Below are 26387 nucleotides of genomic sequence, written 5' to 3'. Positions count from 1 at the left end.
TCTTTCTTTCTTTCTTTCTTTCTTTCTTTCTTTCTTTCTTTCTTTCTCTTTCTTTCTTTCTCTCTCTCTCTCTCTCTCTCTCTCTCTTCTTCTTCTTCTTTTTTTGTATGCTTTAGTCAGGAGCTAATAGGAGGGTAAGGAGGAGAACTGTTGGTTCCCTCCCAGGCTTGCGATCTGTGACCTTGTGAGTTGCTTGTACAGGCAACAAAAAGCCAGATTTCAGACCACCTGTGTGAAGTGTTCAGCTCATAGGAATCATTGTCCTGGTGCAGGCTGATACACGACTCCAGCTCGACTCAGGCGGTCTGTGACTGCAAACCCTGCTGAATCTGCAAAGCCTTCTGTGATCCACACAGATGCTGGTATAGGCTTCCCACACGTACTGACTGCAGCCCGTGGTTTGTAAATGACAGGCTTGGGGATTCTGCAAAGCTTGCAGAGAACTCAAATTCTTCCTAAAGAATTGGAAACAGACTAAGTAGAACTCAAACATCCAGAGCTCTTGTTTCTTGGCATCTCCAATACATGTTTAGATGTCCAAACATAAAAAAAATCATAGCAATATTAAATGAGAGCCTGAATTCCACCCCCTGGGAATATTGAATGTTAGGTTAAACACTATAATTTCAGGAAAAACAAGTCTGATATTAAAGCAAAAAAAAAAAAAATCTACTAGCCATTCTACTGAAATTTTCTTTGAATAATGTGTTATTGAAAAAATATATTTTTTTTAGACAGGGTTTTACTATGTAGTTTTGGTTGGCTTGAAATTTGCTTTGTAGACAGGCTGGCCTCACGCTCACCTGCCTCCACTTTCCAAGCGCTGGAATGAAAGCATGTGCTAGTATGCCCAGCCTTACTGATTTTTTTTTTTTTTTTTTTTTTGAGACAGGGTTTCTCTGTGTAGCCCTGGCTGTCCTGGAACTCATGTTGTAGCAGAGATCTGCTGCTTCTGCTTCCCAAGACCTGGGATTAAAGGCATGGGCCAGCACCATGTGACTATTAAAAATATTCTGAAATGGGGCTAAAGAGCTAGCTCAGTCAGTGAAGTACTAAGTGTGAAGGCTTGAGGCCCTGAGCTCGGATTCTTTGCACCCACATCAGATGCAGGGATCTTGGCACTCACTTGTGACCCCAGTGAGGGGGAAGTAGGGGCACTAGCTCCCTGATGCTTGCTGACCGACCAACCTCGCCAAACTGGTGAGCTGCAGGTCTGAATGACAGTCTGACTGTCTGCAAACACAGAGAGAACAGCCCCTGAGCACTGATGACTGAGGATATGATACACACAGACCTGCGCGCACACATAATCTTTTAGAGTTATTTATTTTATATGTTTGAGTAGTTTACCTGCGTGTATGTCTGTGCACCCTGGCATGCATGCCTGGTGCTTTTGTACAGGTCAGAAGAGGGCATCCAGTCCCCTAGAAATGGAGCCATGTGGAGGAACCAGTCCCTTGCAAGGGCAACAACTGCTAAGCCATCTCTCCAGCCCCAACATAAAAAAAAAAAAAAAAAAGAACAGAGAATAACATTATAAACCAGATGTGGGTAGTTTCTAATAACATTATAAACAGATTATAACATTATAATCCCTGTACTCCGGAGGCAGAGGCAGGCAGATCTGTGATTTTGAGACTAGCCTGGTCTACAGAGCAAGTTCCAGGACAGCCAAGGCTACACAAAGAAACCCTGTCTAGAAAACAAAACAAAACAAACAAAAAAAAAAAAATGAAAATATTAAGAACATCTAATGATGACTTTCAGTTTGGATCTGCATAAGTTTTCCTAGATAAGGCAGTTATCAAGTCAAATAACAAAATGCATTCTTAGATTCATGTAGAGTTTACATTATTTTATCACAAAAGTTAGAAAATCTAGATTTAAAAAAAAAAAGTACTTCTCTACCTATAATCATAGTAACTGGAAAAGGCTAATGCAGGAGGATGGTAAGTTTAAGACATATAAACAGCTTCATTAAGAGACAGGGAAGGGAAGACAGAGGAGGAGGAAGAATAAGGAAAAAGAAGAAAAGGAAAGGAAAATAAAGAATGTTGGGGAGATGGCTCAGCTGATGAGAGGTCTTGCTCCACAGTGTGAGGAGCTGAGTTCAGACCTCTAGCACCCACACTTTAAACCTTGCAAGTGGCCGAGCACGCTGGTACCAACCCCAGTAGCAGTAAGAGGTTCAGACAGGCAGGTCGTGAGAGCTCCATGGCAGCATAGCTGGAAAAGTAAGCTTCCTGCTCTGTGAGACCCAGTCTCAAAGGAATAAGGCAGTGAGCATAGGAAAGACACTTGAAGTCCTTTTCTGGCCTTCACACTTGGGAAATGAAGGTAGGAGGCTCAGGAGTTCAAGGTTTCTTCGGCTGTGAGTGAGTTTGTGGCCAGTCTGGGCTCTATGAGACCTAGCCTCAACAAAACAAAACAACACATACACACACAAAGTAAAAAAACCTGGAACAGAAGTTCCTCTACTTAAGCAACCTTCCTAAAGTAGTTGGGACATTTAAGTAACAATTAAAATGGTTATACTTTATTTCCTTCATCTTTTCTCAACTATTTTAAATTGCTCATTTCTACACATGATTTATAAAAGTATATTAAGGATTTGCTAAATACACACAGCATATAAGTAAATGCATGCGTTAGTGTTAAATTACATATATACACACAATGTATATGAGATATATACATATATAAATAAATACAAAATTTTGGGCTGGGTAAGCACCTCCTCGGTACAGCATATGCTTAGCATGCGTAAGGCCCTAGGTCCGATCCCCTACACCACAAAACAAAATTACATGTACACAATTTTGGTAGTTTTAGAAATGTTAGACAACTATGTAAAAACCAGAGCAAAAGAATAAGTGAACTCTTTCAGTGCTTACTGTGGGGGGGGACTGAGGCACTGCCCACATACTAACTTAATATCCTGTCATGAAATAGCATGTTAACTGTGCCAGGGATCTCCTCTGGGAAGCCAGAATTGCACAGCGATAGGCTCAGTGCTAAAACCATCCGTGTGAAGTACTTTTCTGTAAAGTGGTCGGCAAACACAGCTGTTATATAATCTCCCAACAGGGTGCTCTTTACTATAAGGCCTGATAAAAGTGATGAAGAAACTCTTTGGTGATTTTTAAGAACTCTAAAAAGGGCCTACAGATATGGTTTAGTCGGTAAATTACTGTGATAAAACAGCATGATGTTGTGTGGCAAGACTATTCCTGGGAAGAGGCAACACACACATCTACTCACTCTAGGTAGGCAGCCCATAACAGACCAAAGTACGGATGCCATGAAAGCTTAATGAGTTTATGGGTGACAGGTTACTTACAGAAGCAGAAATGACTCTAAAGCAGCTGCGTCCTCAAAGCCCACCCAGCATGGATAAAAGCTCCCAAAAGCTGGGAACCTGGGCTACTGCATGGCCTGTAGGCAAATCAGATGATTAGAAAGTGTCCCTTCCAAGTCCCTTCCAGGTGACTTAGTTGATCTAAACATCTTCCAGGCAGCTTGGCTTGTCTGAGAGTGTCTTTTTTACTTACTCTGAGATGGAGGGGACCTAGAGAATCTGGTCAGTTTTAGGAACTTCTTGAAGCTAAATATTATTTGGTTGTTTTGTTTTTTGAGACAGAGTTCCTCTGTGTAGCCCTGAATGCCCTGGAACTCACACCGTAAAGCAGGCTGTCCTGAAACTCAGAAATTCCCTTGCCTCTGCTGGGGTTAAAGGCGTATGCCACCTTGACCAAACCTGTAACTATTTTGAGTTGTTCTGTTTTAGGAGTTTCCCTGCAAGATGGATTGCTCCAATCTTTGAAGAAACTGCTACACAACACATTACCAAAAGCAACTTACTTGGGAAGAAAAGGGTTTACCTCAGCTCACATGTCAGTATCACAGTAGAGCATTGAAAAAAGTTAGGGCGGTGGGACAGTGGTGGCGCACACCTTTAAAACCAGCACTGGGGAGACAGGCAGGCCAGTCTTTGAGGCTGAGGCCAGCCTGATCTAAAAGTGATCAGGACAGCCAGGGCTATACAGAGAAACCCTGTCTCAAAAAAAAAAAAAAAAAAAAAAAAAAGGAAAAGGAAAAAAGTCAGGGCAGAAACTCAAGAACTGAAGCTGAAAACATGAAGAAAAGCACTTCTGACAGGCTCTACCCCTCATGGCTTGCTTAGCCTGCTTTCTTATACCACCTGTCCCCACCTGTCCAGGTTGGCACCACGGACTCCTCCCACATCAGTCACTAATCAACCAAGAAAAGGCTCACTTTTTTTTTTTTTTTTTTTTGGTTTTTCAAGACAAGATTTCTCTGTGTGGCCCTGGCTGCACTGGACCTTGCCCTGTAGACCAGGCTGGCCTCAAACTCAGAGATCGGCCTGCCTCTGCCTTCCGAGTGCTGGGATTAAAGGTGTGCACCACTGCCACCCTGACCTATAGGTCAGTCTTATGAAGGTGTCTTCCCACCTGAGAATCCCTTTCTCCAAACTACTCTAATTTGTATCAGGTTGATATAAAACTAACAGAAGGTTCAAGGCTGTTCTGAAGGGGGCAAGAAGGCACTTACCAATAGGAAGGCCATTTTGGCAGGGTTGAATTTTGGCAATTCCTTCTACTCTTCTGACCCAAAGTTCCCTTCCAAGAACTGTAGAAATCCCAAATGACAGAAAGGAAAATGCTTCTTTGTGGTACAGCCAAGAGCCAGTTTCCTAGGGGAGATGAGTCACATGCTCGTGGAGCTAGGAGAACTGCATTCATATTCCTTGACATTCCATCTTCCCACTCCTCTTCCCACTGCCCTGCTTTGGCTCCTATCCCTACTATGACATTGTAACTCCAGGAACGTGTGTAAATAAAACCTGCCTAAACCACTCCAGGTAAGACTCTTAATGTAGAGGGAAAGCGTGACCTGCTTCCTTAGCTGTGGTCCTTGATTTCCCCACCGAGACTGTGAACCAGGAGAAAACCCTTTCTCTCTTAAGTTGCTCTTGGCAGAAGATTTTTATCATAGCCTTAGAGAGGAAACTAAGATTTGGAAAGATGGCTCAGCAGTTAGTACCTGCTCTTCCAGAGGACCCGGGTTCAATACTCAGCCCCACATCTGGTGTCTCACAATCACCTGAACTGCAGCTCTGCGATCTCTCTCTTCTGGCCTCTACTGGTACCCACACACATAATTCACATACATTCACATAATCACACACATACGTAGAAATAGTTTTTTAAAACTCTTTTCAAGAAAGAAACTAAGGGCTGGGTGGTGGCAGCACACACCTTTAATGCTAGCACCTGGGAGGCAGAGGCAGGTGGATCTCTGAGTTGGAGGTCAGCCTGGTCTACACAGTGAGTGTCAGGATAGCCAGGGTGACATAGAGAATCCCTGTCTCCAGAAACCAAAAGAAAAAAAAAAAGAGTGGGGAGAAAGAAACTAAAACAAGTGCTGTTTGTACAAATCTCCATATGTCTTCTTAAAATGCCAGTTTCTGAGTGGGTACACAGACCCTTTCTCCTCAGGTTTATTTATTTTATGTATGTGGGTATTTTGCTGTCTTGTGTCTGGGCACCACATGCATGCGGTGTCCAATGGGGCCAGAAAAAGCGTGGGATTCACTGGAAGTGGAGTTAGAGAAGGCTGTTGGCTGCCACATGGGTGCTGAGAGCTGAATCTAGGTTCCCTTGAAGATCAAGCAGCTCTCTTAATTACTGAACTATTTCTCTAGCCTCTATTTATTTTGAATTTTGAGACAGGGTCTTATGTGGCCAAGGTAGGCTTTGGACTCGTTATGTAGCCAAGCCTAAGCTTGAATTCTTGATCCTCTACCTATCAACTTCTGGGATTACAGACATTCATCACCCATCTGGCTCACAAACACATTTATTGTTCCTTTATTTCCCTTCATTCGTAACTATGCCTATTTCATACAAGCTCGGAACTGAAAAGTCTTATTATGATTATAGGCAGTCTGGATGAGCAAGCTACCTCTGAGTTGGCAGCATGAGGGGTTGCTGTTCCATTATGGAAAGAGGCACACTTACGAAACTTCGTGAAGAAAACTTGTGAAAGCTGTCTATCTTTAAAGCTCAAGAAGATTTTGATGAGCTTTCCAAAGCTAACAGTCTTGGCTTTCTAGCAAGCCCTGTGCAGTGGTTTAACTGATTAGTTTCTGGAAAGATATGTATACACATTATTCATAATTTATCTGGGAAAAAGGTTTTGCAGATGTAATTAAGGATTTTAAAATGAGACATTGAAAGCCAAGAGTGGTGGTCCCTGCCTGAAATTCTAACACACAGTTTCATGCCTGGCTTGTGGTTATATTTTTGAAGGAGGATCTCATTGTAGCCCAAACTGGCTTCAAAATTGCTATGCGGTCAAGAATTCAGAAACTAACACTAAAGCACTATTAGCTAAGCTACGCATTGCCAAGTGTTGCTAAGGTCCTGTTCTAGGATCACAAAGTCTGGGTCATTTTAAAGTGTATCTTATCACTTCAATTCATCCTCAATTCTTTTTTCCCTCCTTCTCTTTCACTCATCTCTCTGCTCCCCTCCCTCTCTCTTTTGCCCCCTGTCACAATCAGATAGGCTCTTGTTACTATGTAGAATAAGCTAGCCTCAAACTTTTATGCAAAGGCTCCTGCTTCTGCCTCCAAAGTTTTGGGGGTGCAGACATGAGCTACCACTCCTAGCTTTTTTTGTTCACTTATTTTTTTGTGTGACAGGGTCTCACTCTGTATAACCTATGCTGGCCTCAAGATGGTCCCCTGCCTCAGTCTCTCAAGTGCCATTAGCAAGTTCTGGAGGTTCTTTCCTTAAGTTTCTTCTTCAGTCCAACCACACTTCGTCGCTCCACTATTATCTCAGCCTGGTGTCTGTTGCAATCTCCTTTTTGGGCTTTCTACTTCTAATTTCTCTCTAATGCACAGGTCACCTAATTTTATGTGAAAGGAGCCAAGTAGAAAATATTGTAGGCTTTGAGGACCACATTATCTCTGACCCATCTTGGCCAATGTAGTGTGAAAATGACAAGAGACATTTCGCATATAAGTGAGCAAGGCTCACTTTATTTTTGAGCACTAAAATTTTATTTTCATGTGGAATATTTTTGAGTTATATTTTCCAGTCATCTAAAAAAAATGTTAAGAGCCTGGCCGTGGTGGGTGTATGCCTTTAATCCAAGCACTTGGGAGGCAGAGGCAGGTAGTTTTCTGAGTTCGAGGCCAGAGTGAGTTCCAGGACTGTGAAGGCTACACATTCTTTGTCCTGTGGGCCATACCAGCCATTGTTTGCTGATTCCTTAGTTCTGTCTTTGTCCAGCATCCAAGACCAGTCAGCCGCTCCTCCCCTATGCTGCTCCCAAGCCTAGGAAGAAACCCGCCATGCCTGGCTGTTAACAAACCCTGCACATTCTACTTTCTTTCCAGAGGATCAAGTCCCATTTAGGGTCTATGCTCTCATCAGTCACCAGTCCTTTCCCTGGAGTGCTCCTGGGCACTGTCCTCTTCACCAGCCTGTGATTTGGCATTTGGTCCTTGGGGAAGCGTCTAGGCTCTTTTCTCACACTTTCCTAATGGAAATTATGTTCCATCTATTCTTAACACACAACCCCCCCCCTTTTCAGCCCTAGGCATTGCTCGTGTGTGCTACCACCATGAGCTACACGCCCAGCGCTGCACTCTCTCCTCCTCACCCATTTAAAATGTCTACCCCGACCGGAAATCATATATGATTTGATTTCACTGGAGATTTTCAGGAAGCTGGGGATCTTGTCTGCTTTCTTCGAGTTGAAGGCTGAGCACTGAGAACGTATCTGGCACGCTGGGGGTGTCCCCAGAACATGTGTTCAATGAAAGGACCATCTACTCTCATCCCTCAGCCACCACGGCAGACTTTCTCTGTGGAAGCCTCCCTCAGCTACAGAGCTGGAGGCTGAAGATGCTAAGGCAGTCCCTGGCACCTTTGTGGTAGTTCCCAAAGGTCCTGCCCTGAACAAATTCCTGCGCTTGGAGGACCATTTGTGTTCAGCAACTTGCTTTGCATTTCCTCTCTGGTGCCCCTCCTCTGCTGTTCTTCCTGTGAATCAGCCTCACCTAATGAGGGTAACCCCTCACTCCGGTAACCCTGACCAGTTTTTCCACCTTGAAGACATAGCAGTTAACTCAGCCGCCTTTCAGAAGTGTTGCAGCAATGTCTAGAGGCTGAGGGAAACAGGGCAGCCTTCAGAGGAGCCCAGCCATGCTTGCAGTTCCCTGTGCTATGCTTCACCCTCCACAGGGGAAATCCCTCCAGAGTTAGATTTGGGAAGGCTAAATCTGAGCTGAGAAATAACTCATGGGTGTATGTTTAGAATATGTAAAGCCCTGGGTTCCATCCCTGAGAAGAGAAAACAGCTAAGGCAGGAGAACTGATTGATCCAGAAGTTTAAGAATGGCCTTGGTAATGTAGGGAAATCCACCCCCATCTAAAGAAAACAATAAAATTTGATTCTTTGGATACACTAGCCATGACTCAAGCGCTCAGAAGTCGTATGTGGCTGCTGGCTACCAGTTGGACGGCACTGTAGGACCTTTCTACTATTGCACAGAATTTCCTGGGCATTGGTGGCACATTATTTTTCTTGTTGTTGTTGTTTTCAAGACAGGGTTTCTCTGTGTAGTCTTGGCTGTCCTGGACTCACTTTGTAGACCAGGCTGGCCTTGAACTCACAGAGACCCGACTGCTTCTGCCTCCCAGAGTGCTGGGATTACAGGCGCGCACCTCACTTTCTACCACTGAGCTACACCCCAGCCTCTCATGGTAAATCCTCTCACAGCTAGTTTGAGAGTCCTTTCCCAGAGAGAGCTTCCAAACTCAGCCTGGTGTATTTCCTCTCCAATTAGTGTTCTTCACTTTCCTTTCCGCTTACCAGTATCTTGCAGGTCTTCATGTGAGAGTATGTATATATCTCAGGCTGAGGTGGAATTTAGGAGCAGAGCATTTGCATAGCTCAAACAGGCTCTGAGCTTGACCTCCAGCACTTCAGGGAGAATGTTTAATTAAAAGATATATTTCCTTTGTTTTGTTTTGTTCTGTTTTTGTTTTTGTTTTTTGAGAGAGAGTGTCTCTGTGTCCCTGGCTGTCCTGAACTCGCTTTGTAGACCAGGCTGGCCTCAAACTCACAGATATCCACCTGCTTCTGCCTCCCAAGTGCCCGGATTAAAGGTGTGTGCCACCACTGCCCAGCTCTTCTGGATTTGTAGAGTAACTCATAGCTTTAGTCATGCAGCAGTGTCCCTCCTGGTGGACATTTGCGTCTCATTTTCTTGGATTTTGAGTAGTACTGAATGCAAGCATCCTGGCGCTTCTGTCTGTGTTTGTACACATTTGTCTGTGGTTGACACCAAGAAGTAGAATTTCGAGGTCACAGAATTGTACGCTAACACCACTGGGGCTTGGCACACCCTATTGCTCCAGCCTAGAATGCCTCTCTACATGACTAATTCCTACTCATGGAGCTCAACCAAGTGTCACGCCTTTGTAGAAGGTGGTCCTTCCTGCCTCAGTTTACTAATGGGACTGTATATCCACGTCAATATCAATGTTGTAAATGTAGGGCTCAGCCTTATTTCTCTATATAGTCCCCAAGTCTAGCACAGAGTTTAGCATAAAGAAAAAATCTGAATGTTTTCTTGGCTGAGTAAACAAATAAACAAATGAAGGCACAGTGGGTGGGACATTCCAGAAACTCAAGGGAGTCTTAATGTTCTCAAAGTTGGCTGTGGATCAACCTGCCACCTGCTGCTCTGAGCCAAGTTGCTTCTCACTGGGTGTCTGGCTTCAACATCTCATCTTGAACTCTTCAGGCTGGGGGATGACACTGATGAAGCACTGTGTAATTAAGGGGTCTGTTCATAGGGCATAGAAATCTGAGCCCCCCCCCCCCCCGTGGTAGTAGCTGGAAGTTGGGTTTCTGACCACGTTTCCTTTCACCCTACAGCCCTAAATGTTCTGTCCTTTGCCTCTTCCCAGTGCCTTAAGGACAATTAAGATCAGCTGCAATGTTTCTGCTTTCCGATTCCAGATCTGAACCCAAGGGAAGCCAGATGTTTTCCACCGAACATCCACTTCTCCCTGTGGTCTGATGAACAACCTTGTTTCCTGAGCCTCCCTGTCCTGACTTCCTTACATCCCAGAGCCCGGCTGCCAACTTTATTTTTAATGAGCTTTTAATGGGCTGCTTCTGTAATTAATTACATTCTTGTATTTTCACACTGTCTAGGTGCCTAAACGCCCCCAGGCACTCGGAGATATGTTAACTGATTCCAAATAATGTGATTAGATATTTCCCAAGCCCCTCTCTCTCACTTGCAGCTGTTTTACAATCATTAATTAGCTGGGGCACATGGCCCAGTGGGAGGTCAGCCGGTTACCTGTCAGATTTTATAGAAGCAGAAACAGATAAGGGGAAAAGATTTGCCCAAGCCCGGAGAGAGAGAGTGGGTGTTGAAATTAGTTTCAGAAACCGCATCCTCAGGTTTCAAATCTCCTCCATGCGGCCAGAGTTCTCAGGCTGAAGGAAGGTGACAGGGCCTCTTTGTGACAGCACAGGCAACTCACCCTCCCAAGTCAACCCCCAGCAGCTGGTGTTACTCCTAAGTTATCGTTATCCTCAGCAGGCCCCTTTCCATTTTGTGAGTGCACTCTTCTGAGCAAAGAACGCGCCAGTGATTCCTTTCGGATTTAAAAACAACACGATTTTGCTATTTTTAAAGTTGTCTTTTAAAAATCCGCGCGCATGTACTCACACTTCTAAGGGAGTGGAGGGGGCTGGGTTGGAAATGTACGTGCTGGAAAGAGAACAGCTAGGCCTGTTGCTTCCCAGAGCGCGCGGGGTCCCCTTGGGGGCGGTCCCCTGGGCTCTTCAACCCAGTGAGAATCCTGGCTCCAGGACCCCTGAGCACCAGAGGCCTGGGAGCCTGCTGGCCGCTGTTCCCTCCTGTCCCTCCGGCGCGGAGTCCCGCTGCTGGATCACCAGGCTCAGGAGAGAACTGGAGGGGCGGGGAAGCCAAGCAGGTGGCGATTAGGCCAGCCTCGGAGCATTCTTGGGACCGCTCCAGTGGATATAAATAACAGACCCACAGGCTCTGAAATCCCAAGAGGCTGGGGGTGGGGCAGTGAAGAAGGGATATATTTAGGGTGGGGTGGCATCGTGACGATTCGGAAAAAGTCTACATTGGACAAGGAGGTGAGACCAAGGGACTTGGTGATGAGCATAGGTACAAAATCTGGGACTGTGAACGCGGAGCGGGGAGGAGTTCGTGCTTTTTTTGTCCCACCTCTCATCGCGTGTTTATCTCGGGTCGCGGAATGCGCACCAGAGCAGGAAACAGAGCGGCTCTGGGTAGGCATGGCTTTACAGTCCCATTTCTGCCATACTAGAAGTGGCATGTTAGAGATCCTGGGCACACCGCTGAAGGTTGTCTCAAAGCCCCATATTCTGACGTCAATGTGAATCGTAATGTTTACAGGGAGGGGGTTGTTGAGAGCCCCCCGGAGCTAACTTCCAAGAAAGGTGCTCTCAGCAAAGACCGTAACGCAGCATTGTCCCCGAAGCCCATTCAAATGATGAGGGTGCAGGTTTCGGTTCTCTCCTACCGGCTTCCCAGGCTCTGCAAAGGTCGGAGAGCAGCAAAGCTCAAATCTAACTCTCGGGTAGCCTCACGGCGCCACCTTACATTGTTGGCTCCGCTCTCTCTGCACGGAGGAGCAGATCTCATGGCTCGCACCCCAGGAGCCACCGGGCGCGGGGATGCTATCGGTGGGGTTGGGGCGGTGGCACCGCGGAGAGGGCGGGCCCCGGGGGCCGGGCTTCCCGGGGGAGGGCCCGGCGCGCTCCAGGAGGCGGTGGCCCGGACCCGGGAGTGGTAAAACTCCGGACTGAGCGTGGCCAGATTCCCCCCCAACCCACCGAGGGCCCCTGAGAGGACGTGGTGAGTGTCTTGGAGGGGATGCTGGGCGACACGGCGGCGGTGCCGTGGCTCTAGCTCGCTCTCTGGTCCTCTGGGTCCTGAAGTTGGCAATGGGACCGACTCCCGCGCGGGAGACCCCGGCCATTAGCTGCCACCGAGCGCAAGGCCGTCTCATCTCCTACGATAGTTAGGCGATTCTTCAGGCCAGCGGGGGGTAATGGGTGTCCAGGTTGGAGGAGCAAACCATCTCTTGAGGCCCATAGCTGGTCCCAAATTGCTCTTCTCGCGTCTGTCCTGAAGTCCTAGAAGGGGGCCTCTGTAAAAAGCCAGGATCCCTCCACTTCCCACCCACCCCCACCCCCGTCGCGCCACCATTTGTATGGCTGGCTCTGCCAGGCAGCGCCCCTTCCCCTCCGCAGTAACCGGCTGGCCCCACCTTTCCACCGAGACCAAGTTCAACAAGTTTGTCCAAGAAGTCCTAGAGCCTCCGTGTCTAGGCCTGGCTGTGCCCGTCGGTGTGGCTGGCTCCACCGGCTGAGCTGTTCAACGCCGAGCCTTCTGGGATCGGGAGGTGGTTTGTCGAGTGGCGCTGTCTGTGAGGGTGGAGGCCAGAGACCGAGATTTGGCGTGGAGGCTCCAGGTTAGGAGTGCGTCACCAGTAAGCAGGCACCTCAGCTGGCAGGTCGGGTTTCCAAAAGTGCCCCTTTGTTATGCCCCTCCCTGGACCTGCCTCCTCCCCCTTTCTCCGAGCCACCCCCTCCCCCAGCCTCTCAAAAAGCTGCTCTAGTCTCTTGATTTTAAATGCCCCTCTCTGGATCAGCAACCACCCCCTCCTGCGCCTTCAAATCCCAGGTCTACAGGCTGACTGGGAAAGGCTGCTGGGGAAGCCCTTGGGCGCAGCCTGTGACTCAGGACACCGGACTGGGCAGGGCAGGGTGGCTTTGATTTCTCACAGGCCTGTGTCCCCAGCTCCTGGAAAAGGGTGGGGGCTAGTTTACGGGTCAGAGAGGAGCGAAGCTGAAGCTTTTTGGAGCTCAGGTGGGGAAAGCGGGGGCTGTTTTTTTTGTTGTTTTGTTTGTTTTTCTGAAGCCCAGAACTCCCAGCTCAGCACTAGCGTTTGAGACAAGATCCTGCCAATGTCCCAGAAGCCTCCTCTGACTGGATAGGTGGAGGGTCCGGGTTGGAAAGATTGTAACTACCTGTTCTTGCTCTCTGAGCTCTTGCTGTGGTAGGATGTGTTTACTCAGATGTGAGTCTCTGCTAATTTCAGGAGGCACAAGACGCCAATCCTCCTCAGCCGCCAATCCTCCTCAGCCGGGACCAAGGTGCCAGGTCCACCCCCTTAGCTAGATGAAGCTGGGGTGCCGGGCCTGGCTGTGCCTGGGGCTCCAGCTTGTTTGCTCTGTGAGGCCTGAGGGAGCTGTGCCAGCCCTACACACACAGCCTGCTCTGTTCTGAGGCCAGGGAGCGGGAATGGGTGGGGGGCAGCTCTCCTGGGAGCCGGGAGCAGGGAGGCTAGAGTAGGCAGGGGCCCCAGGCCCTGGATGGCTCACTGGGGCAGCTCCAAAGGCGCAGTGATTTATGGCTACTGCTCTTTCTTTCCCCTGTGTGCCTGACAAGCCATTCTGGACGAGCGGGGCTGACTCAAGAGGAAACAAGGTGAAGAGCTAATGGGGAGGGGCAGTTGCTCTGTGTCCAGGGATCTTCATTGCCTGTAGGATAATGGGGTCTCCAGGGAGAGGCCTGGTCTCCCTCCTGCCAGCAGAGGTAGCAAGTCAGCTTAGGCCAGGCTTTTCTCAGGGTTGCTGTCGCCAGCAGATGTTCTGGTCTTCAGAGGGGACATCATTCTGTTTTTGGTGCTGGTGTTGGAACCTCTGGCCTCAAGCATGTTCTTCCTCTGAGCTACGCCTCCGGTCTCTTGTTTTCTGATTCAGTTGTTACAGATTCTAGGGCCTGGGGTAATGGGAATTGAAACCGCAGAAGTCCGTCCATGGCTCTGGACAGATCCAGTCACAGCCTGTGGAATGTGTGGTGGGACTGGGGTCACAGGGATATGGGAACTGTGAGGAAGGGGGTGTGATGAAGTTTCCAGTGTTGAGAGTGAGTAGAGGGTTACCAGTTTACAGAGGGCATGGTGACAGAGTGCTTTGGTTGCTGCAACCTCATACTCTCGTCCTCTTGGTCCCACAGTTCCTTAGGCCTTGGGCTATCTCAGAGAAGAAAGCAGTTTCCTTCTATGGACTAAGTAAGAGTCAGTCGGAGCTGAGATCTTGCCTGGAGGCAGGAGGCTGCATGTCACTGTGTCCTCTAGTCCTTGAGGGAGAGCGAGAGTTAAGGGGTGAAAAATCACCTTGCCCTCTTCCACAGTTCTCCTAACTGGCTGTGTGGCCTGCTGGCTGATCATGGTGCCCCGCCCTGGGCTTTTTGAAGACAGAATGGAATTTTTATCTCATGACGCTTTGAGACTTTCCTGGGTGTTGTGTGGTGTGGTAGGGGACAGGCAAAGTGCCTCCTTATGAATGACAGATCTTTCAAGTGTTTGTGGGTCATCGCCTAGCTTGAGTTTTACTTCAGCCGTAGCATGGACACTGCCCAGGTGGGGGGAATTTCCACCTTGGAGTGAGCTGAGGCTCCCTTAGGACCATGAAACACAGTTGTCCAAAAGCTTCCTGGTCATGTTAGGTCCCGGGCCTGGCTCTGTTTCCACTCTGCTCAGCGCAGATAGTTGCTGAAGCTGTGACAGGGTACCCACTCACTTGGACCGGTTTGTCCATGGGGTCCCCTTGTCATTCAAGGGGCCTAGTTAGGCAGGAGTCCTCTTCTCATCTAGAGCAGGAGTGTGGGGCTTTTGGCCCACCACCCATCCCTGTCTGTCACCTAATCCCCTGCTGGGTCCTGTGACCCGCCTGGCATTCTCCGCCTGGAATCTGGCACTTCTGACAGCAGTTGCTATATTGGGGGTGCTGGGCACCGCCCTGGACACTGGAGGCTCCCACCCTTACCCCCTTCTGTGCTCTTGTTAACTTCAAGGCAGCGTGATAGTGGCAGCTTGGAGACTTGGACACGGTCCTTGCAGTGATCTGGAGACCCCAGGTATGTAGACGATGGGCTAAGAAGGGTGGACCTAGAGGCAGAAAGGAACTGTGCAGCTGCCATTTTTTTTGCCCCTATCCTGGCTCCTCCAGGGGACTTCTAGCCCTTTGCTGCTCAGCCCTTCCTCTGAGTGTTCCTTGGGTGGTGGGGATGGTAGAGGGACAAAAGCTTTGGACTATTAGAAGGCCTTTCCCCAGTTCCCAAACTGCAGGCCTCACTTTCCTGCTCTCTTACCTGTCCTCCACAGCACCACACCTGCCACCATTCCGTGCTGCAGGGACACCATGGCTCCAGAGGAAGACGCTGGAGGGGAGGTCATAGGGGGCAGTTTCTGGGAGGTAAGCAGCTGGAGACTGGGTTTGGGGTTGCAGTAAACTGTCCCTCCTCTCTGGGCTCAGCCACCTGTCCAGGGGAGGAGCCTCGCTATCAGCCCCAGCCAGAGAGGGGGCTTCTCCCTGGTGAAGCCATCTCTCCCCAGGCTGGCAACTACAGGCGGACGGTGCAGCGGGTTGAGGATGGGCACAGGCTGTGTGGAGACCTGGTTAGCTGCTTCCAAGAACGTGCCCGCATCGAGAAGGCCTACGCCCAGCAGCTGGCTGACTGGGCCCGCAAGTGGAGGGGTGCTGTGGAGAAGGGTGAGCCAGTATGCAGGCCTACCAAAGACTACAGGTTGTGAGGGTGGGGCCCTCAGAACAGCTTCTATTTCTTGAGTTTTTGTGGGTGCTAGGCATGGAATGTAAGACCTCAAGAATGCATGGCAAGAGGGATCTATATTCCTACTGCTCTACCTATTTTCTGGAGCAGAAGTGAAGATCAGGGGAGGCATTTGCCTGAAGTCCTAGCTAGAAAAAGCTAAATGTGGAATGCAGGTGGGGTGGGTAGAAAGATCCTGGGCACACAGACTTTGTGCAGCAGGCGTGGGTGTACTCTGGGCTCCATTCACAACTATGATGCTTCGGACAAGTGAACCTGACTCTTCTAGGCTTAGGGTTTTTGTTTTCTGTTGTTGTCATTGTTTGTTTGTCTTTGCCTGTTTCATGTTGGCAATGGCACTGTCCCCATGGTAGTAGTGGAGGCAAGAATTCATGAGGTCGCTGTCAGGGCACAGAGCAGGCCTTCCTAATGCAGTGCCTGACGCTGCTGCTTTTCAGCTTTGCACCCCTACCCCTACTGTGCCTTTGTCCGGCACCCAGAGCAGGATTCGAGGAGAGGGGGAAGTTGGATTTAAGATAGCACCCCACCTGGCCCAAGCTCATTCCTCTGCAGGCCCTCAGTACGGCACCCTGGAGAAGGCCTGGCATGCCTTCTTCACTGCGGCTGAGCGGCTGAGCGAGCTGCATTTGGAGGTGAGGGAGAAGTTGCATGGCCCAGACAGCGAGCGTGTGCGGACCTGGCAGCGTGGAGCTTTCCACCGGCCGGTTCTGGGTGGCTTTCGGGAGAGTCGGGCTGCAGAGGACGGTTTCCGTAAGGCCCAGAAGCCCTGGCTTAAGAGGCTGAAGGAGGTGAGGCTGGGAGCAGTGGTCACTGGAGGCAGGAGCCTTCCAGTTGGGCACGGGACCAGGGTGTGGCGGCTAGGATTCAGGGTTGTTCTCCTGCTTGCACATTAGGTTGAGGCTTCCAAGAAGAGCTACCATACAGCCCGCAAAGACGAGAAGACAGCCCAGACCCGGGAGAGCCACGCGAAGGCAGACAGCTCCATGTCCCAGGAGCAGCTTCGAAAATTGCAGGAGCGGGTGGGACGCTGCACCAAGGAGGCAGAGAAGGTATCGTCCCCTGGGAAAGCTTCCTGGGTCCCTTTTCTGACCCTAGGCTCTCCCTGCACTAATCCCCAATGCCACCCCTTGAGATGGTTATTTAAAACAGGAACTTACGTTGGGCATTATGGTGGACTCTTTCATACCAGCATTCAGGAGGCAGAGGCAGGTGGACTTCTGAAAATTCAGTGCCAGCCTGGTCTACATAGAGGCTAGCCTGGTCTACATGGAGTTCCAGGCCAACCAAGGCTACTGTAGCGAGACCCTGTGTCAACAAACAGGAAGGAGGAACTTGGGCCTGGGGAGACAGCTAAGTCAGTAAAGTGCTTGGTAAAGAGAGAGGCAAGGCAGCTGGAGTGGTAAAGAGGAGGGGACAGAATGTGCATGTGAGCGTGCGTGTATGTGTGTGACAGGAATAGATGGGACAGGTGGATCGCTGGACCTCGATGGCCAGCTTGTTTAAGGACTGTAAGGGACTGAGGAAGGCACCCTATGTTGATTTGACCTCTCTTTCTCTCTCTTTCACACACACACACACACACACACACACACACACACACACACACGCACAGAGAAACCTGAGTGAATGTGTTGTTTTACTCAGGAGAGGAATGGTTGGGTTTCAGGAAGTGGAGTACTTAGTTACCCGAAATCAATTCTCATATTGTATACCCTGCCCCTTTCCCGAGGGCCCTTCCCTTTTGCATTCCATCCTCTCTGACTTGTGTCATTTCTATAACACTTCCTCCAGGAAACCTGCTTTTTGTCTTTACCTTATCACAAGACCCTGTCTTGGGCTCCATCCAGAATCTTATAGGTGTTTGCCTGAATGTCACTTCCCTTGTTAGGCTTCTTCTGTCAGTCCCTGAGGGTAGGAAGTGGGTTCCAGGCCTGTCTGCCCCTGGTGGCTAGCTTCAGGTCTAGCCTGTGGCTGTGCTCAGTGAGTACTGGTGCAGTCCTGAGGGGAAGGCCTCCCTTCTCTCTCACCTAGATGAAAACCCAGTATGAGCAGACCTTGGCAGAGCTAAACCGCTATACCCCACGCTACATGGAGGACATGGAGCAGGCCTTTGAGAGCTGCCAGGCTGCTGAGCGCCAGCGGCTTCTCTTCTTCAAGGATATGTTGCTAACCTTGCATCAACACCTCGACCTGTCCAGCAGTGACAAGTACGGCCGGTGCTCTGCATGGAGGCTTCCCTTGAGCTCCCCTGGGTTCTGGCTGGGCTGGATTATTTCAAGTTCTAGGGGCTGGGGTCTTCCTTGTCTGACTGAGTGCCCCATAGGTTCCACGAACTCCACCGAGACCTGCAGCAGGGCATTGAGGCTGCTAGTGATGAAGAAGATTTGCGCTGGTGGCGTAGCACGCACGGGCCCGGCATGGCCATGAACTGGCCACAGTTCGAGGCAGGTGTTACAGGCTGGGTGGGACTCGGAGATGGGTTGGGCTCAGTGTGGCGGCCCAAGATTGGACGAGAAGGTTTGAAATGAAGTGAAGGTGGTCCAGGCAGCTATTGCTACCACAGCTACAGTCCTGCCAGACTCTAAACAAAATCTCTCCACAGGAGTGGTCCTTAGACACACAGAGAGCAATCAGCCGGAAGGAGAAGGGTGGCCGGAGCCCCGATGAGGTTACTCTGACCAGCATTGTACCCACAAAAGATGGCACCGCACCCCCACCCCAGTCCCCATCATCCCCAGGGTGAGAGCTGGGATCCTAGTCAGAACAAAGAAACAGCTCTATCCCCTGTTTGCTCCCCTCTCTTGCTTCTTTCCCTTCATACGAGTACTTGAGGGCCATCTTGGGAGAATGAATAAGGCCATTTCACAGGGGTTTAGATTTGCCACACAGTCCCCAAGCCCCTTGTACTCTGGCTCTGTAGCAGCCCTGTGCACAGAACTGTACCTGCATTTGCAGTTGTGCGCAGCAGCAGTGTGACTGTTTCCCTCCTACCTGCCTGCCCTTTGCCTTGAGGACTGGATACAGTCGGTCTTGTTCCCTGAGTTGTCCCCTTGTGTTTCTCTAGCAGTGGGCAGGACGAGGACTGGTCAGATGAGGAGAGTCCCCGGAAGGCTGCCACTGGGGTGAGGGTACGCGCGCTTTATGACTATGCTGGCCAGGAAGCTGATGAGCTGAGCTTCCGAGCAGGTATGTGGGAGCCCTTTCATGTTCCTTCCCATTTTAGCCTGTCCTACCTGCTGGGGAAAGGCTGTGGAAAGGAAAACCAGAGACTCACTTTTCAAGGGCTGTTCAGGGTTTAGCCAGCTGAGGCCTGGCAGTTCTTTCCCTGAGGTTTAGGGTTGGGTGGCTTGCTGGCTGTGTTCTATCCTGGTCTGAGTTGGGTTTCCTCCTGGTTGTAGGTCCCTGTGCTATCCTATCCCCTAGTCCTTGATTTAATTTTGGGATGTGTGAAGCCAGTGCCTTTGTCAGTGACCAGTCTGTCTTCCTTCAGGGGAAGAGCTGCTGAAGATGAGTGAGGAGGATGAACAGGGCTGGTGCCAGGGCCAGTTGCAGAGTGGACGCATTGGTCTGTACCCTGCCAATTATGTAGAATGTGTGGGCGCCTGAGTGCCCAGACAGCCCTACCACTGAGTCTCTCTAACCTGGGCCAGAGCGCAACCCTTCCTGGACTGCTGGACCTGTGGGCCCTGAATCACGTGCTGCTGCTGCTGTCCCTGTTCCCAAAGGAGGAAGTCTTAGGGCTCATGAAGGGAAGGGGTCTGTGTCTAGAAAGAGGCCAACAGTTTAGGGTGAGGGCAGAATGGGAGGTTGGAGGGACAGAGGGTTCAGAGATGCCAGAGCCTCCCCGGGAGCATCTGGGTCATCCCAGGAGTAGGGGATCCAGCTCCTAAGCTGTTTGGGAGCTCCTGGGGTGAGGTTGGGGAGAATGTATTGGGGCTAGCAGCACCCTGTTTTGTGACTTGTTGTATGTAGTGTGTATTAAACTTGATCAAGAATAAAAATCCCATCAAGTGTTGCGCACATCTTTTGACGCCCCATTCCTGCAGCTAGTGGGAGGCATGGGGAAGGTCCGCGGGCGCGGCATGTGTTCGGTACCGGGACTGGGCAGGCAGTTGCCTCCCGGTAGCCACCCTGGAATTTCAGGACTATAATCTGGACTGGAAGCGATTTTGGCTTTTTGGGTGCCGGCCTCTGCTCCACGCCAGTTGCTGGATCGTGAGCTGAGCTGGAGCCTCGCCAATGTCTTCCCGACGGGACTAGCAGCGCTTGGGAGACTGTTAATCATTACTCATCCATCAGTAACTCATCAGAGGATGCGGCCATGGCCTTCTGCCTGTTGCCTGTAGCCAGTAACCAGTAGCCCACGGTATAGACGTCCCGGCGCCCAGCAGGCACTGGCGAGGAAGTTTGGGCCAGCCCACGAACCATCGCCCGCTCGGGCTGCGGATTGGCCAAGGGCGCCGCGGCGTTCGCTCTCTGCCCCATTGGGGAGCTCCCGGCTGCTGACGTCACGGCTCAGTCCCGCCCGACGCTCATTGGCCCAGATCTGGTCGAATCGCTCCTCCTCGTAGGCGGGTCGGGCACGGCCGTGGCTGAGCCCGCCCTCCCCGCCGTGGATTGGCCCGCGGCGGGACCTGTCGGTCGCGGTTGTGTCTGGGAAGGAGAGAAAATGGCGGCGGAGCCGAGCAGGACCGAAATCCAGACTCTTTTTAAGAGACTTCGTGCAATTCCCACCAACAAGGTGCTTGGGCGGGAAGGGCATGAGTCCTGGCGCCGATGGTGAAGGCGTCTCTTGTCCCCTGGGTCTGAAGGAGGGCAGGGACGGGGGTGGGAGGCTCTCTTGTGCTTTCAGGCGCCGGGCCTCGACTCTGGGCCCTGACCATTTCACTTGTCTCCTCTTCCACTTCAGGCCTGTTTCGATTGCGGCGCCAAGAGTCCAAGTTGGGCCAGCATCACGTATGGTGTGTTTTTGTGTATTGACTGCTCTGGAGTGCATCGCTCCCTGGGTGTCCATCTTAGCTTTATCAGGTAAGTTCCGTGTGAAGGTGCTGTGCTTACCACTGGGTTTGAATGGTCAACAAGAGGGTGAGGACTCCTCTACTTGGACCTTTCTGAATACGGTGTTTAATCCAAAACCTTCTGGCGGGAGTTATGGTAGCTACTGCGGGGGATCCGTCTCTGTGGGCTTCTCGCCATAAGGTCTGGATCAAACTCCTCACAGTTAACATGATACTTAGCATCAGTTTGGGGAAGAAGTTAGCTGCATTGACCTTGTTTTGCTGATAGAGTGCCCCAATAAGTCTCTGACCACCCTTAGAGAAGAGCCAAATCCATTCTGCATTCCGGAGAAGTGGACTTCCTTTTGGAGCTCCTTTTTAGAAATAATTAGTACCCTTTGGATTAGGAGAAGAGCAGTAATTTCAAATACAGGGAAGTGAGGAGAAAATGGGACAGTGACTGATGGTTTCCTGGACACCCACAGAAGCTTGAGGCCAGGTGACTGGTGTGGACTTGACAGGGAAGCATGTTTTGATGTCATCGGGTGACACACAGCCCTTGTTCACAGGTCCACAGAGTTGGATTCGAACTGGAGCTGGTTGCAGCTGAGGTGTATGCAGGTCGGCGGGAATGCCAATGCGGTAAAGCCCCTTTTACCTTCCTCCACCCCCAGCCTCTTGCCTGGGAACTTAACTTTTATATGATGTCTTAGAAGGGAGTTGTTTTCTCTGTTCAGAGTTCTCAGCTCTGTAACACGACCACACACTGTTTTCTAAATTCACAAAACTGCCGTAGCTTCTCTCAGAGAGGCTTAATTAAATGCAAACAACTGGACAGATGTTCTTGGGGAAAGCCCAGTGTAGTTCCCATAGTCATTGAGGTCTTGTGGGCTCCTGGAGGGAGGATAGCAGAGTGGGAATTCCGTACTTCAGTCTCCTAGACTTCATTTCCTTGTCTCCTAGGGTAGGAGGTGGCATGGTGGTTCTTTTGTTGTTGTTTTTGGTTTGGTTTGGTTTTTCTGATGGATTTTGGAGGCAGGAAGAGTGAGATCAACTAGCGAGTGAAGGTGTTTACTGAGTGAGCCTGGCAACCTGAATTCAATTCAGGAAACCACATAAAGGTAGAAGGAGAGAATCAACCCCACAGAGCCGTCATCTGACCTCCACACACTTGCCCTGGCACATATAATAATAATTAAAGTTGTTTTGTTGTTTTGAAAGGAATTTTGGAAGATCTTTACGTTTATGAAAATCTGTTGGTGTCAGTAGTGTGCCATTCTGTATAAATAATAACCCGCTGTGTCGTAAAGTTTCCCCTATAGTGTGAATACAGTTTTCTTTGATGACAGTATTTGTACATACATGCTACCTTTTCTTTGCTCTCTAGACTGCATTTTTCCGCCAACACGGATGTACGGCCAATGATGCTAACACCAAATATAATAGCCGAGCTGCCCAGATGTACCGAGAGAAGATCCGGCAGTTAGGGAGTGCAGCTCTGGCCAGGCATGGCACTGATGTGAGTCCTTGTTCCTGGGCTAGGGTGATGGGTAGGAGGTGTTAACAGCCCTGCGTTTCACGGTGTCTCCTCTCTCCCAGCTGTGGATAGACAATATGAACAGTGTTCCTAGTCACTCTCCAGAGAAGAAAGACTCTGATTTCTTCACAGAACATACTCAGGTGAGAACCACAGGGATCTTTCCTCTGATAAATGCTTTACAAGGCTGCAACCTTTGTGATCATGACATGAATTCTTTTGCTTAGGTACGATATCTCAGAGAGTGTCTGTGGTTCAGAATTGGTAATTACTGCCTGCTGCATGGGCCCAGGAGTCTTTTCCTCTCATTTATGGGAGTGCAATGGAATGAATCCTCTTTAGAAACGGATCCTGGTGGTAGGGAATAGTTTGAAAGCTTGGGAGATCTCAGGAGCCCTAAACAACAACTAGCTTTTCCAGAAAGGAACAAAAGCTGGAGGCCATGAGGATTCTTTCTCTTGTTTCCCGCTGGCTGTTGGCAATGGCCATTGAAGTCTGAATTTTAGGTCAAATCTTAGTATCTCTGCTTGGTATTTCTTTGGTTTGGCCCTGTCACTGAACCCAGCAAAACCTCAGTTTCTAAAGTGGAGACATAGTTACTTTTTAGGGCCTGTTGTGATGAACTGAACCTATTGTATCTGAGTACCCTTGGATTGGTGCATGGGGCATGGTCAGTATGTATGAATGGTTAGAGCTTTATCAGTTAGGGGAATGGGCTCAGCTGTAAGCTGAAGATGCTGGTTTGTTTGTTTTTTTTTTTTTTTTTTTTTGCATTTTCTTCCATGGTGACTATAATTGCTAATCTCTAATCTTCTCATAGCTGAGGGGAGCAGCCTCCTACCCACAGGGAACTGTAGTTTTTTAGGAGGGCTCACGGAGACCTCCGTCATCTGGCTTCCTTTTTAGGTCCCTGCTTGGGATTCACTAGCCACTGGGCCATCAGGCACCCAGCAGCCAGCCCTACCTTCAGAGAGCAGTAGCCTGGCACGTGAGTTCAGCCCAGATTTCAACCAAGTGCCTGGGCTTAGAAAAGGACTCGGGTTTAGGAAGGGGGCACTTGGCCAAGGGCATAGGAGTTAGGAGAAGGTTTCCCTGTGTCCTTGGGTGGAAATCTGTAGAGGAAGGGCTGGGTTTTGGTGGCAAGCTGAGGAGAGCCAGTGACTTGTCCTACCACCCCCTTAATGTAACTCCTGTCATCGTATCCACAGAACCTGAGCATGGCCCTAACACCGACCTGCTTGGAACCTCACCCCAAGCCTCTCTGGGTATGACAGCTGGCAACTATGGGGAACTTGGGAGAGAGTGGGCCTCAAGTATTTGTTCCAGATCTCTGCTGCCTAGTCATGTGAACTAAGCACAAAGGCTGAGCAACTGACCCCCCTTGGGTGGGGGCTGGAATTGAAGTTGTGCCTGCCACACTGACTTCAGAGTCTTTCAGCTGACAAGCCTGGATGGCTGTCATTTTGAGTGTGGGGGTGGATCTTGCCAAAGGATGGGAGGCTGGGTGTCAGGTGGGACTGGCCTGTTTTGTTTATTTCATGAGGTGTGGGGATAGCTTTGAGCTGCTCGGGGCTGGAGGCAATACTGTCCTTTCAAAGTTCAGCCTTTTCTCACTCTTTAGTGGCCTTCAGACTTAGGTAGGGTAAACAGCCTCTTTGCTGACCTTGGCTTGTTCTGTTGACTCTTGGGGGTTGGGGCAGGAAGCCAGTGGAGCCACTATCCAGCTGATCTGAAGAAGGCTGGCATAGCTTGGTTTTGAAGTAGGCTCTGTATAGGACTCTGGGCTTGGGAACTTCATGAAGCTTCTGGGGTGGGCCCTTGTTAGCTACAAGTCTGTTTCTCCTCCAGAGTCCATGTATCTGTCAGCTAAAGGGGCCTCTTCTACCAGAGGTAACCAGTGGTTTGGGAAGCCTGTCCCCTCCTTGCTAGCCCCCTGCTGTAGGAGCTGAGACTATTCAGCAGCTCCCCTACCTAACAGTTTTTACTTGGCTTTGGGTCCTTTGTCTTTGGTGCCTTAGGTATAGGCTCATACTGCAACTTTTTGGGCATAAGCAAACTCCCCTAACCTTGTCAGTCTTTGGCTTGGACAGTCTTGGTTGGAACCGGTGGTGGCAGTTTTGCTTTCCTATGTGAAGCAGTTGGTTTTAGATGTTCTTGCTGTGAAGCTGCATGGTGTGGACTGAGCCACGTTCTCTGACCTTCCTTTGTCCTAGCTCATGCCCACCCTCTTCTTCACACAGAACTGAAAAGCTCCATTATTGGCAAGAAGAAGTCAACAGCAGCTAAGAAAGGGGTAGGTGGGGAGAAGCAGTATTGTAGGGTGGTTGCGGGCTGGAGTTGGACTCCTTCAGTTCTTCCCATGTACTGGCTAGCTGTATGACTGGCAAAAGCACTGAACTTGTTGGAGCCTTGTCTGTGAAAGGGATTCAAAGGTACTCGTCCTAAGAGGGCTCCTGGGCAGTAAGCAAGATCAAGTACATCTAGTACTTAGAGTGCTGGGCACATGGCAGGCCCTGTCAGCATGCACTGCTGTCCTCATTCCTGAGACCTGTGTGGGGGTTGTGCCTTATAACCAGCTCTAGCAGAACCACTGTTGTCTTAGCCTTGCTCATTGGACCTGAAGAAGGAGGACCCCCTTCATTGTTGGTGTGACTAAAGTGACCATACTGGGGAGGGAGCTGAGGAGACTGGCTGTCAAGACCCCACATCACATGATTTTCTCTTCAGCTGGGTGCCAAGAAAGGCCTGGGAGCTCAGAAGGTGAGCAACCAGAGCTTTACAGAGATTGAGCGGCAGGCCCAGGTGGCAGAGAAGCTCCGAGAGCAGCAGGCAGCTGATGCCAAGAAGCAGGCAGAGGAGTCCATGTGCGTGCTTGCTGTGGTGCCCTTGGCTTGTGTGGGGGTTGGTGGCATGGAGCAGCCTCTGAGTGTTCATTCCCTCCAGGGTTGCCTCCATGCGTCTGGCCTACCAGGAGCTCCAGATTGATCGCAAGAAGGAGGAGAAAAAGCTCCAGAATCTTGAAGGAAAAAAGCGAGAGCAGGCTGAGAGGCTGGGGATGGGCTTGGTGTCCCGAAGGTGAGGCTGGGGCCCTGGTATATAAGAATGCCATTGTTTTTCTGGGAGCCAGAACAGGTCCTACCCAGTAAGTCAGGCTTCCTTGCTTGGTCTTCCTCTGAGGCTGAAGAGAGTGTTTGTTGTCTTACGGCACCTAGCACAGTGGTTGGCCCACATGTGTTTTACTTGCTGACTGAGCAGGATCAGCTTCTGCTTCACTCCATGTTAGGATGGCACTTATTAATAAGGCTGCCTGCGGCTGGACAGTTCTTTCCCCAAGACCTTCTGAGAACCTCAGGACTTCTGCTTCCTTAGTCCTGGCCCGCTAAATGCCACATGTCAAATGCCTCTGGGTTGGGGAGCCTTTTTTTGGGGGTGGGGGTACCCACCACTGCCTGTGTGGAAGTCCTTTGTTCCAGGACTACTGGGTTTGTGTTCCTGTGTTTTGCTCAACAAAAGCAGATCTGTTCTGAAACATTTTGAGATGATATTTGGACGTTTCAGTAATAGTGGTAGTCGTGGCTAGCCTCAAACTCACAGAAATTCCTTTGCCTCTACCTCCCAATTTTTGATATTAAAGCTAGTAATGGATTTTTTCACCGTAGTTTTTTTTGTTTGTTTGCTTGCTTGCTTGCTTTTGTTTTTGTTGTTGTTTTTCTCTTGAGACAGGGTTTCATTATGTAGCTTTGGGAGTCTTGGAGACCAGGCTGGCCTCAACTCAAAGATCTGCCTGCCTTAGCCTCCCTGAGTGCTGGGGATGTAGCTCAGTTGGTATTGTGCCTGTCTTTCGTGAATGCAAAGATGTTTTGGTTTTTGACTAAGGCTTCTCTCTGTAGGCCTGGCTGCCCTAGCACTCACCTTGCAGACTAGGCTGCACTATAGTGCCCAGTGCTGTATAAAGATGGTGGAAGTTTGAAATCTCAGCAGGAGGCAGGAAGGTCAGAGGTTCAAGGTTGTTTTTGGCTATAGAGCAAGTTTGAGGTTAGCCTGGGCTAAAAATGTACCTTCGAGGCATGGTGGCATACACCGTTGGGGAAAT

The 26387-nt window shown here is 49.9% G+C and overlaps 2 protein-coding genes across 7 annotated transcripts; both read left to right on the top strand.

Annotated features, from left to right (window-relative positions):
- The first annotated feature begins 10751 nt into the window (after positions 1-10751).
- On the top strand, positions 10752-19766 carry Pacsin3 (protein kinase C and casein kinase substrate in neurons 3). Of its 5 annotated transcripts, none has more exons than XM_055600778.1 (12): positions 10752-11974; positions 13574-13612; positions 14984-15046; positions 15294-15384; positions 15525-15681; positions 16313-16548; positions 16654-16809; positions 17792-17967; positions 18084-18204; positions 18363-18499; positions 18825-18946; positions 19251-19766. In XM_055600778.1, the coding sequence occupies exons 4-12, from the start codon at positions 15331-15333 to the stop codon at positions 19364-19366; spliced, it is 1275 nt and encodes a 424-aa protein (XP_055456753.1). In that variant the 5' UTR covers positions 10752-11974; positions 13574-13612; positions 14984-15046; positions 15294-15330; the 3' UTR covers positions 19367-19766. The 5 variants fall into 5 exon arrangements, with proteins under 5 accessions (XP_055456753.1, XP_055456761.1, XP_055456733.1 ...); XM_055600767.1 differs by lacking the exon at positions 10752-11974 and adding an exon at positions 12518-12593; XM_055600786.1 differs by lacking the exon at positions 13574-13612 and having other exon boundaries at positions 18828-18946.
- A 626-nt stretch (positions 19767-20392) lies between these two features.
- Positions 20393-25772, top strand: Arfgap2 (ADP ribosylation factor GTPase activating protein 2). 2 transcript variants are annotated; one of them, XM_055600739.1, is made up of 10 exons: positions 20393-20501; positions 20670-20788; positions 21327-21399; positions 22145-22276; positions 22357-22437; positions 23201-23282; positions 23503-23559; positions 24508-24587; positions 25022-25158; positions 25238-25772. In XM_055600739.1, exons 1-10 carry the CDS (start codon positions 20430-20432, stop codon positions 25371-25373), a joined length of 969 nt encoding a protein of 322 aa, XP_055456714.1. In that variant the 5' UTR covers positions 20393-20429; the 3' UTR covers positions 25374-25772. The 2 variants fall into 2 exon arrangements, with proteins under 2 accessions (XP_055456714.1, XP_055456721.1); XM_055600746.1 differs by having other exon boundaries at positions 24535-24587; positions 25238-25764.
- Positions 25773-26387: the final 615 nt, after the last annotated feature.

Source organism: Psammomys obesus, unplaced genomic scaffold (genome assembly GCF_907164565.1).
Source record: "Psammomys obesus unplaced genomic scaffold, mPsaObe1.curated_primary_1811, whole genome shotgun sequence".
NCBI classification, from domain to species: Eukaryota; Metazoa; Chordata; class Mammalia; order Rodentia; family Muridae; genus Psammomys; species Psammomys obesus.
This window is presented reverse-complemented; position numbering and strand designations above follow the sequence as displayed.